Raw genomic sequence first — 11,135 nt, forward strand, 5'->3', positions numbered from 1 at the left:
CCTTTCAAAAACTCAGATTCACCAGTCCATGTTCAGCCAGTTTATTAAGGGAGCTTCATCAGGGGTCCAAAGGGAGAAGGTGGGAGATGCCCCCCTCCCTCAGCTCCCCCTGTCTCCAACTCATCTGCAGCCCGGCCCCTAGGACAAGACCCCAGGAGATGTGGCTGGCGTCAGGCATAAATACACAGAGGCCACAGCCTGAATCAGCAGCGTCATGGGGAGACTGGGCTTGGGGCACGAAGGGATGACTCTGGGGGTGCCTCCCCCAGGGTTTTCCTGAGCCCAGGGTCCCACAAAGCCAGAGCAAGGGACCAGCAGGCTGCCCCGGGGTCTGAGGTTTTGGCCAGCCCTGTCCAGAGAGGCTGGCAGGTGGCTGTGGGTTGTTGGGAAAGAGCAGGGCAGGGTGCAGCCGCGCCAGGGTGCAGCCGCGCCAGGGTGCAAGGGCCCATGGTGGACGGGGTCAGGTACTGTTGCCCTGCTCCTGTTCAAAGAGCAGCATGGCGAGCTGGGTTCGCGAGCCGAGGCCCTCGAGCATGCTCTGGCGGCAGCGATGGTATAGGTCCTCGCTGAGCCGCGCACTGCAGGACTGGGCCCGGTAGCGCTGCAGGAGTGCTGGCTCCACCGCGCGCAGTACATGCAGGCTGGAGTAGCGCAGAAAGAGCTCATACACATCCAGGCTCTCCAGCAGCTCCTCCTCCTGCTCTGAGGCTGCCGCCAGCCTCCCTCGGGCGGTCACATAGTCGGAGTTGTAGAAGCAGGCCTCGCTGGCTGCCTGGCGATCGAAGCGGCCTGTGTCACGGCCCAATTCTGGTGGCCCAGGCCCCTGTGGTGGAGCCACAGCTGGGTGGAAGGCCTGAAAGTGCATGGGAAAGAAAGCCTGCCAGCCAGAGATGGCATGCATGCGGCAGCGGTTCAGGAAGTCAGGTGTGAGCACTGTGTCTGGCCCGGCCAGCAGGAACAGTGTGTCCAGCGGGTGCTTCTTGGAGAGCAGATCCATGAGGCGTAGTGGGGAGGGGGCGGCTGTCTGCACACTGAGCCAGGGCACCCGGGCACCAGGGAAACGCCGCTCCAGCTCTGCCACGTGGGCCTTGACAGGTGCAAAGACATCTGCATGGGCTGCCCGCTGGGCCTGTCGTGGTTCATACAGTAGCAGCAGCGTCAGGGCTGCTGCATCTCCAGGCTCCAGTGCTGCAGTAGCAAAGGCCTCCAGGAAGCCAGGGGCCAGGTCACGTTCGGTCGCAGCCAGGGGCAGCAGCACAGTGAGACGCGAGGCCTCAGTGACATAGGGCACGGGCAAGATCTCCACACGGCTCAGTGGTCGGAGCAGCTGCACCCTGCGGGTGAGGGGCCTACGGCCACCCTGGGGAGTCAGTGCCTCCAGCTGCAAGTCCAGTGTGTACTCCATTCCCCTGGCCGGATCAAAGCGACGGTAACCATTAACCAGCTGCTGCTTCTGGAGACGTAGGGCTGGGTAGTAACGGCGGTTGAGCTCCTCCAGAGCTGCCCCCAGAACGTCAGCCACATCAGCCCGGTCAGCCCCACGCAGTGGGCAGCGGGGTGAGCCATCAGCACAGGAGAAGGCATGCTGCTCTGTGAAGTAGTCCCAGCGTAGGACCTCAAAGCGCGACATGGGGCGGGATGGTGCTGGGATGCCCACAGGCCAGGCAGCTGCCCGCTCTCCATCAGCAGCCAGACGGCTGGTGTTCTGGATCTCCCACTGAGCCAGAGAAACAGGCCATGAGCAAGGCAGAGACCCTAGCACCAGCACACAATAGGGGGGCTGGGTAGGTGGCAGATGCCACTCAGGCTGGACCCCCAGTCCTCTACACAACTCTGCCCATCCAGGGCCCGCACATATTCTTTCTGCAGCCTAACAGTTACAAGGTGGGGAGGGGTTCTGGAGGCTCCTCTGAGAATGTGGAAACAGACAAGGACTGGGAAACAACCCTGTTCTGTGATTCGGGCTCTAATTTTATATTCCCTGGGATCTGAGACTTTAGGCCCTGTTTGTCCCACACCCTTCCCCCACACCTCCAAACCCAGACCATACCTGCAACTCCTGGATCTCCTGGTACGTGCGTTCCAGCTCAGCTCGAGCAAAGGCCTTGTGCAGCTGGTACATGTGCACAGGGTCATGCACAGGGTGGGCTGTCAGGGCACTTCGGAAGCGAGGGTCTCCCTCCTGCACAGGCTCCCCAGAGCTCAGCTCCAGATAGCTATAGTGTACCCTCTAAGGAAAGGAAGAATAATGAATTATCTTCACCCTTGTCTCAGAGTGTCTCATCTCCTCATCTTACAACCAATTGTAGGCTTGGAGTCAGATTTCTGTGGGTTGGAGTATACTGTGACCCATTGAGCTTGAGTGACCTTGGCCTCTGCCAGCTCACCTGTGAACTGGACATACAACCATGTCAGAGCTGTCCAGGGGTTCAAATAAAATAACTAACATTGAACACCTACTGTGTGAAAGGTTGCCTTATTTTCTTTAATCCTTATAACAATCCTGGGCAATAATTATTTCCATTGGCATGTATGAGAATACTGACACTCAGATTTAGTTATGTACCCAGAGTCACAAGGACAGAGAATGACAGAATTGGCGTGAACACCAAAGCCTGTATCACCACCACACCTTTGCCTCTCAGTGGGAAGTGTACAAGCTTATCTTCCCACCTCGTGGTCTCCTGTGCAGCCCACTCCAGTAGCATCCAGGATGCAACGTCCCAGCCACTCGTCTGGGCGTGCACTGACTATGTCATTGCGGCAGCCTTCCAGGTGGGGGCGCAGCTGCTGTAGTAGTGTGCGGGACAGCAGCACCCCAAAGCCACCGTGGCAGTAGCGGCCGGGGACCGGCTCTCCACCGATGAAATCCTGGGGTCTGCCGAGATAGAGGTGGGTAGCGGAGGCCAGGCTGAGGCGGCCAGTTAGGCGAGTCAGTCCGTGCGCCTCAGTGTAGGTGGTGTCAGGCACTAGGAAGAACCAGTCAAAGTCGTCTCCGTGCTGCTCCAGCAGGTGGCGTAGTGCCAGGTGCAGGTGCCCGATGGGCCGCTCCTCGCCTAGCGTCACCACAGCCATGCCAGTGGGTGTCCGGCGGCCCCGTGACCCAGTCAAGAACACCACACGCTCTAGCCGGTGTCCCAGTGTGCGGTTCACAGCCACGCCCAGAGTGGGCAATGTGGCCTGTGAGGTCAGCACTGCCACAAGCAGCCTCTGCCTGATGCCCAATTCCGTGCTGATGTAGCGGGTCCTGGGGGAAGAGACAGTACAGGATTATAGAAAAAGACCAGGGCATACACAGGCTTCAGCAGACCATACCTTCTTTGGGCCTGTTCCCTCGCCTATGAATAGGATAAGAATAGCACATCTTTCTAAGTGAAACACGTCTTACCCACTATACTTTGCATTTGGGAATGGCAATATCCATGCAGATATAAGAGATATATCATGGCTCTCAATTCCTGATTTTACTACTTAGCAGTTTTGTCCTGGAGCACGCTATTTAACCTTAACCCTCTTTAAAAGGGGATGTAAAGGGATAGCTGCCATTTAAAGCACTTAGCCAAATGCTTGACACACCATGTATATACTTATTTCTATATAATACTTTGTAATATCACAAGCACATCACATGAATGATGTAAAGGAATATGTGGCACAGGGGTGTATAGTGTGTTCTGGGGAAGGGCAAAGTAGGACAATGCACCTTTGTAAGGCAGAAGGTAAATTGCAGAATTGGAATTTGAGCCCAGTGTTACTCAGGAGAAATGATTTCAACCCACAAGCAAGGACATTAATGAGTACATTCCTCCCTCCCCATCTCACCCCAAGATGGTCCTTGTAACCCATCAGGAATAAGATACAGGTAAATCTAATTTTTTTTCTCTTTCCCTCTCTTTATACACTCATCCTATATATTAGTGATTTATCCAACCCCAATAGCCCAGCCGAGGAGCTAAGAGGTCATTTGGGGGACCATTGCGTGGAGCCAGCTTAGGACAGGAGCAGGTAAGTTCAGCTCACATCGGGCTGGGGCCCAGAGAGGACCTCAAACCGGCCCCAGGGTTCCAGGAAAGCAGGGCCATCGGAAGTTATCTGGGCCCAAAGACTTCCTGGCCGGCCAGCCCCTTCCTTCCGGAGCCTGACCCGGCCTCCGGCGGCCTCCCCCGCGCGCGCGTCCAGGCCGGTGCCCGGGGGTGGGGCAGGCAGGGCTGATCACTACCTGACGGCCTTCTTGGCGGCCTGGCCGGGCTGTGCCGGGTGGTAGGGCAAGACACGCGGCTCCCAGTTCTCCCCGGCGCCTGCGCCGGTCCCGGGCCTCTCGCGCTCTGCTCCCGGCTGCACCGAGTTGGGTCGGCGAGCCGCGTTGGTGTTGCCGTGAGGCGGCAGCTCAGAGTCTCCGGGTTGCGGCGGCCCTGGGCCGCACGGCTCCTCCACCCAGGTGACGCTGAGCAGGCTCAGGGTGAATCCCAGGGAAATGCCCACAGCCACGGGCCCAGCGGGCCGCAGCACCGACAGCAGCAGCGATGCCCGCATGGCGCCCGGACCGCGGGCCCCCGGCCCCGGCGCAGCCCCAGAGCAGCCCCAGGAGGCTCCAAGGGGGCGGTACCGGGGAGGGGGCGGATCCGGAGGGCCCGGGCCCAGCGGGCGGGCCCGCTCCCTCCCGGCCGGGCAGAGCCAGCGGCCCGAGCCGAATCCCCAGCGCAATGCTTCAATCTCCCTCCAGTTGCGCTTGGCGCGGGAGCTCCGGCCGCTGCAGCCGCTGTCCGACGTGTCACTGCGAGGGCCCCGCCCCCGGGGTGGGGTCTCAGGCTTCAGCTACCGGAGAGGGAGGAGAAGGGGGAGGTTAAAGGGGAAGGACCCCCGGAAGTGCCCCCTCCTCAATGCCGGAGAGGGAGACGCCGGGGGCGGAGTCCCCTATCTCCCCCTGGCGTGGTTGGTGCGTCCCGGGTGACGTCAGAAGCAGCCCGCCCCTGCTTGGATGGTGCGCCCTGAGTGACGTCAGGAGTAGAGGGCCGGAGCTGTCCATCAGCACCAAAGGCCGCGGGCGGGCTCAGGGCATGGGGCCGCGGCTCTGGGGCAGCCCGAGCCCCTACTCCTGTTCTTTTCTCTGTCCCGGGGTCCGGCCTGAGTCCCTGAACGCGGCGGGACTGGAGTGCCAGCCGGTGTTGGAGGTGGAGCGGCGACGCCGCCGCGCAGAGACCAGTGTCTCCGGCCCAGCAGCCCCCTTCCCCGCACGCCGGACTTTCCCTAGACCCCAGTCAGTTGGATTCTCTGGCACCACGCAACCCCGGCCCCTCCGGCCCCTGCACAGCCTCTTTCGCTCAGAAGCCCAGGTCGCCTCCAGCCCAGGTAGATCTTGGACAATCCCAGATTTAGCCTCCCACAAACGGGTCTCCTGGCTGCCTCCTCACCGACTGCAAACTGCCCTCATCCCCACTCCCCCAGTCCCACTTTTAATTTCATCCCAGCCTCCTCTAGTCAGGCACTTTTGTTTCCCTTTGTCTTTGCTCCCCACTCCAGGATGCTTCCCGAGCTGCATGAAATGGGCACCATTCCTTTGTCCACCTTGTCCTTGCTGAGTTCTCCCACTCCCACCCTCATCCTAGGAGTACCCAGGACTCTTCCTTGACCTCAACTTCCTATCTGTCAGGTTGATCTGGGAGGGACCCCCTTCCATTCCCAGCACTATGCCGGGCACTGTGGAGACACTACGATTCCAGCTGCTGCCCCCTGAGCCAGATGATGTCTTCTGGGGTGCACCTTGTGAACAGCCCCTGGAGCGCAGATACCAGGCACTGCCGGCCCTCGTCTGCATCATGTGCTGTTTGTTTGGAGTCGTCTACTGCTTCTTTGGTGAGATCCCTCTCATTCCTCACCTGGGTTCCCCACTGCTTCCCCCAGTTCTTTTCCTGTGGCTTCTCAAATCTTCTCCAGAATCCCTCCTTTCATTTCACACATATTTATAGATCATCTAGACTCTAGATTCTAGGGAACACCGGTTTTTGAATAAGGCATGCTTGACTTTGAACCTGGCTGTGTACTAATTGTAATGCCTTGTCTGAGCCTCAGTTTTCTCTGTAACAAAGGGAACAATGGTATTTGTCTCACATAGACTTGTTAAAAGAACTAGTAGGCACCTAATAAATAGCTATTGTAGTGGAGAGGAGTTTGGGTCATATACTAGGGAGGCACAGAAAACACTTAGCAAGGTGATTAAACATGGTCCCTTACAACAGGGCATATTGCATGATGGGGGAGAGACTCCTAGAATAGTCACACTTGTGATACATATTAGAGTGGGCTGGATGGTAGTCACACACATGGAAATCGCCTACAAGGCAGGCTCCAGTAATCAGGAATGCTGTGAAAAGTTGTATAGGTTAGGTACTGCAAAAGGGAGCTCAGTTGAGTAGGCAAAAGGGGCTGAAATCCAGCTCATGCTCCACTTGCCAAACTTGAGGCATTGGCACAAGGCTCCCTTCCTAGAGAACAGGACACCTTTTTCTAATTTTCACAAAGTTGTCACATGGGCTAGTGGCAGCTAGAGTAAGTGTCTTGTGGTTCTACAGCAATAATTACAGGATTTCAAAAAAGAAAAGCAGGTAGGGACCCCAGGAAAGCCTCAGGAAGGATGATTATAAGTTACTGGAACCAGTGGGCACAAAGGAGGCTGGTAGGTTTAGGCAGAGGTGTGGCAAGACTTCTCTCTGCAGCCTCTAATATGGGTAGACAGATGGAGTGGGAATCAGATGGCCCCTCCCCTTCTCCCCTCCAAACCCTGGGCTGAATAACTACAGGAGGAAATACTCCCCACAAAGGTTCAGAACATGTTCTGGGCCTCCAAAAAGTCTGTTATCAACTCACCCCTTCCACTATCCACACCCATTCCCTCTGCAAGGTGCTCAGTGTGGCCTCATGTTCCTTTTCCTGGGTTGCCCTGATGTCCTTCTTCTCTTCCTAGACTCTGAGACCTTGTCTAAGCCCTACTCCTCTCTCTGACCCCAGAACCTTCTGAACTCTGATACCTACTCTCATTGTTGGAACTGAATCTCTTCTTTATTATTGTTCTCTATGGGTCTCCTTGACTTCCTTGACCCCCATCTATGACTTCCATCTTCCCACCTGTTCAGGATCTACACCTCCCTCACTCTTTCAGGTATTGCTAATGGGCTTAATGGCCCTATAACCTCCTTTTCTTCTGAAACCCCACAATTGTTATTTCACCCTGTACTCCTCTTTGATTTCCTACTACCCATTATAAGCCCTAATGACCATCTTCCCAGCTGTCTCATTACCTTGCATCCTTCTGAGTCCCTCTATGACTCTTAGATCTGATCGCTGGTTATTCCTCTCTCTCTGATCCCTGTATCCCCATTAGTGGATCACCCCTCCCCACACTGTGATCTCAGTGATCCCATTTGTCTGGTCTCAGTGTTCCTATCTCTCAGAAACCCTTTAATAGTCCCAATGATTACAGTTCTGTCAATCCCCCTGACCCCCACTCCCACCCCATGGACCTACAAAGATCTTATCTTTTGGAACTCCTCTCCAAATAACCTACCTCTGTCCTCTTTGTCACCTTCCAATGATGCTTTGTCTCTGAAGCCCTGTGACCCCTCAAAGATTTCACCTTTCTGAAGCAGTGTGATCCCATCTCTCATGTTCTGATTCCTGTATTACTCATCTTTGAACAATTCCTCTCCAAAGACCCCAGTGACTCTATTGCTGATCCCCTTGTGGCCCCAATGACTTATTTCTCTAAGCCCTATGATCCCAAATACTACAGTGTCCCATTACTAATTCACTCATGACGTCAATGATCTATGACTCCATCACTGATGCCCTCATGACCCCAGTAATTCCCAATTCTCTGATCTTAGTGTCCATATCACGGATTCTACTGTGCTCCCATGTCCCTGACCCCTCTGAATTCCTCCTCTAGCTCAGTGACTCATTTTGGCCCCTCACTGGCCTCTGTTCCCCTCTAGGTTACCGCTGCTTCAAGGCAGTACTCTTCCTCACTGGGCTGCTGTTTGGCTCAGTGGTCATCTTCCTGCTGTGCTACCGAGAGCGGGTGCTGGAGACACAACTGAGTGCTGGGGCGAGTGCAGGCATTGCACTGGGCATTGGGCTGCTCTGCGGGCTGGTGGCCATGCTGGTGCGCAGTGTAGGCCTCTTCCTGGTGGGGCTGCTGCTCGGTCTGCTGCTCGCCGCTGCCGCCCTGCTGGGCTCTGCACCCTACTACCAGCCTGGCTCAGTGTGGGGCCCACTGGGGCTACTGCTAGGGGGAGGCCTGCTCTGTGCCCTGCTCACGCTGCGCTGGCCCCGCCCACTCACCACCTTGGCCACCGCAGTGACTGGTGCTGCACTCATCGCCACCGCTGCTGACTACTTTGCTGAGCTACTGCTGCTGGGGCGCTACGTGGTGGAAAGACTACGGGCCGCACCGGTGCCTCCCCTCTGCTGGCGGAGCTGGGCCTTGCTGGCACTCTGGCCCCTGCTCAGCCTGATGGGCGTTCTGGTGCAGTGGCGGGTGACGGCGGAGGGGGACTCCCACACTGAAGGTGAGAGGGCAGAAGCCAGGGTGGGCCTGGGAAGAGGGGACTGCTAGGGTTGGGTGGGGGACTGAGGGACTGTGGACAAGGCCTCAATGGGGTTACAGAGCTCCCAGCTCAGGGTCTGGGAGGATGGGACCATGAGCCACTATTCATTCCACAACAATGTATGGAGCATTGGTTCTGTGTCAGCCCCATTCTAGGTACTGGAGAATACAGCAGAGGTAAAAGAGAAAGGAGGGATGGGGTATAGCTCAGTGATAAGAGTGCTTGCCCAACTGCAAAGACACTGGGTTTGATCCCCAGCACCACAAAACAACAACAACAACAAAAAAAAAAAAAAAAAAAGGAAAAGAAAAAAGAAAAGAAAAAAGAAAAGTTTCGTGCCCTTACCTGTGTAATCCAGGGCAGGTGAGAGATAATAAACAAGCAGACCAACAAGATAATTCTGGTTGTACAGAGTGATATGAAGGAGATACACAAGAAGTGATTATAGTTAAGGTGGTCAGAAAAGGCTATTTAGAAGAGGTGACATGTAAGGAGAAACCTAAAGTATAAGGGGCAAGCCATGCCAAGAGCTAGAGAAGTGGGAACAGCAAGGGCAGGGGCCTGAGAAGGAACAAGCTGGGTGTATTTGAGCAAGAGGGCTGGAGTGTGGTAGGTGAGGTTTTGGAGTTGGGCTGATGATGTGGGTCTTCTGGGCTATGAGGAGAACTCTGGATTTTATTAGAAGGGCAGTGAGTTCCTATTGGAGGGTTTAAAGTGAGGAAGAATATAATGTAACTTAGTGTTCAAGATGCTTGTTCTGCTGCTAAGTGTAGAAAGCCCTGGAAGGAGACAAGCCTTAGTGAGAAAGCAGCATGGCTGTCTAGTTGAAAGATGGTAGTGTCTGGCCTGGGAGAGTCACCTGTGGCTCAGGATTGGGAGAGGGACAGCAGCCATGAAGGGTGTACCTAGAAGTCTAAGAATCTTACATAAAGACCATTGGAAGAAAGTAACTGCAGGAAGTCCTATCTGGAGGGGGTGACAAGGAAAGGAAGTGCCAGGGTAGTGGTAGGAAATAACAGACAAGGAGAATCTGAAAGCCTGAAACCTCAGGTGGGAAGAAAGGGGAGGGCTTGGAGAAGAGGCATGTGGGCTCTGAGACCCTGCTCTGCCCATACCTCCACAGTGGTCATCAGCCGGCAGCGAAGGCGTGTGCAGCTGATGCGAATTCGGCAGCAGGAAGAGCGCAAGGAGAAGCGGAGGAAGAAGAGACCCCCTCGGGCTCCCCCCAGAGGTCCCCGGGCTCCTCCAAGGCCTGGGCCCCCTGACCCTGCTTATCGACGCAGGCCAGTGCCCATCAAACGTTTCAATGGAGATGTCCTTTCCCCGGTGAGCACCTTGAGCCCCTCCAGCCTGAATGGAGGAGAAGGGAATGTGTAGACTCTGTCTGATTCCCCAGGAATGGTCACTGTCTTGAAGGCCTGGTGTTTGTCCAATAGAACCCCTGAACCAAGGGTGGGATGGATACAGCTCTGGTGCCAGGAGAAAGGTCCTAAATATGGATTTTAAGTGGTATGTGGTGGGTTTTCAGGGCTGGACACTCTGGGTATGGGCAGTCTAGGGGAGTATAAGGCTTGTGGAAGGACAGAGAGAAGTGATTTCAAGACAAGCGTCTCCATCAGGACTCTCACCCCTGTGTATATTCCCCCACAGAGCTACATCCAGAGCTTCCGGGACCGGCAGACTGGGAGCTCCCTGAGCTCCTTCATGGCCTCACCTACGGATGCCGACTATGAGTACGGGTCCCGCGGACCACTGACAGCCTGCTCAGGACCCCCAGTGCGAGTATAGCTGTATCTCTACTTGTCTAGACTCTGCAGTCACCAGCTCTGCCAGCTTGGGGAGGCTTGCCAGACCACCACCCAGGCTGCCTGGCCCCACGGCCTTCGGCTGTCCCTCTCGCCTCCCTGGAGAGGACTGGCCTGGCCACTAGAAGGAAGATCTATCTCAGGCTAAGCCTGGCCTGAGGGGAAAGTCCCCTCCCAAGCTCCCAAGGGATTCCTAGGGGACTCGGGGTGTGAGCCCCACTGGGGTGTGCTCAGGGTTGTGAGTATGTCACCCATGTATGTGTGTGTGTGAGGCGGTAGGCTTGGAGGGGACATTGGGACCCTTGCCTTAGATTTCTGATTGGTAGGGCTTCTCTAGGACTGGCCCCACTTCCTCTCCTACTGCTGGGGTCCCATGGACCACTCTCCTGCATGTCTACACGAAGGAGGCCATCTTCTCCCTCATCACTCCGCCTCCCAACCACTCATCTAAGGTTCCTGTCCTTGTCTACAGGGCAGACTACAGCGCCCTTCACCCTGGTCCTCTGGCCTCTGCAAGCCACGTGCCTGAGGGCAGTGTCAGGGGATGGGGGTGGGGGTGGTGCTCCGGGCTGGGTTGGGAGGGTGGAGGAAGAGGGGCTTAAATGCACGGTGCATGTCTGGTGTCTGTCATGCCACCCTGGACACCTCATGCTTCTGTCTCTCCCCACCCCTCCCTGTTTTACAATCTTTTATAAATGTGCCAAACTGCATGGCCTCTGCCAGGAGT

At 56.0% G+C, this 11,135-nt stretch overlaps 2 protein-coding genes across 2 annotated transcripts; one reads left to right on the forward strand and one right to left on the reverse strand.

The window, feature by feature from the left end:
• Positions 1 to 31: 31 nt before the first annotated feature.
• On the reverse strand, positions 32 to 4,798 carry CHPF (chondroitin polymerizing factor). The gene is made up of 4 exons (XM_081260568.1): positions 4,220 to 4,798; positions 2,674 to 3,247; positions 2,051 to 2,230; positions 32 to 1,717 (listed from the first exon to the last, which is right to left on the reverse strand). Exons 1-4 carry the CDS (start codon positions 4,531 to 4,533, stop codon positions 461 to 463), a joined length of 2,325 nt encoding a protein of 774 aa, XP_081116694.1. The 5' UTR covers positions 4,534 to 4,798; the 3' UTR covers positions 32 to 460.
• Positions 4,799 to 4,825: 27 nt separating this feature from the next.
• TMEM198 (transmembrane protein 198) lies at positions 4,826 to 11,092 on the forward strand. The gene is made up of 5 exons (XM_081260571.1): positions 4,826 to 5,349; positions 5,651 to 5,853; positions 7,989 to 8,564; positions 9,727 to 9,929; positions 10,254 to 11,092. Exons 2-5 carry the CDS (start codon positions 5,688 to 5,690, stop codon positions 10,389 to 10,391), a joined length of 1,083 nt encoding a protein of 360 aa, XP_081116697.1. The 5' UTR covers positions 4,826 to 5,349; positions 5,651 to 5,687; the 3' UTR covers positions 10,392 to 11,092.
• The last annotated feature ends 43 nt before the right edge of the window (positions 11,093 to 11,135 follow it).

Source organism: Spermophilus citellus, assembly GCF_964194105.1.
Source record: "Spermophilus citellus genome assembly, chromosome: 11".
Lineage (NCBI taxonomy): Eukaryota > Metazoa > Chordata > Mammalia > Rodentia > Sciuridae > Spermophilus > Spermophilus citellus.

Excerpts from the sequence above, each read along its gene's own strand:
- CHPF (XM_081260568.1), bottom strand. The coding sequence starts at position 4,533 with ATGCGGGCATCGCTGCTGCTGTCGGTGCTGCGGCCCGCTGGGCCCGTG. Across the intron at positions 2,231-2,673 it reads GCTGCACAGGAGACCACGAG|AGGGTACACTATAGCTATCT; the intron begins GTGGGAAGATAA and ends TCCTTTCCTTAG. Across the intron at positions 1,718-2,050 it reads AGGAGATCCAGGAGTTGCAG|TGGGAGATCCAGAACACCAG; the intron begins GTATGGTCTGGG and ends TCTCTGGCTCAG.
- TMEM198 (XM_081260571.1), top strand. The coding sequence starts at position 5,688 with ATGCCGGGCACTGTGGAGACACTACGATTCCAGCTGCTGCCCCCTGAG. Across the intron at positions 5,854-7,988 it reads AGTCGTCTACTGCTTCTTTG|GTTACCGCTGCTTCAAGGCA; the intron begins GTGAGATCCCTC and ends GTTCCCCTCTAG. Across the intron at positions 8,565-9,726 it reads GGGGGACTCCCACACTGAAG|TGGTCATCAGCCGGCAGCGA; the intron begins GTGAGAGGGCAG and ends ATACCTCCACAG.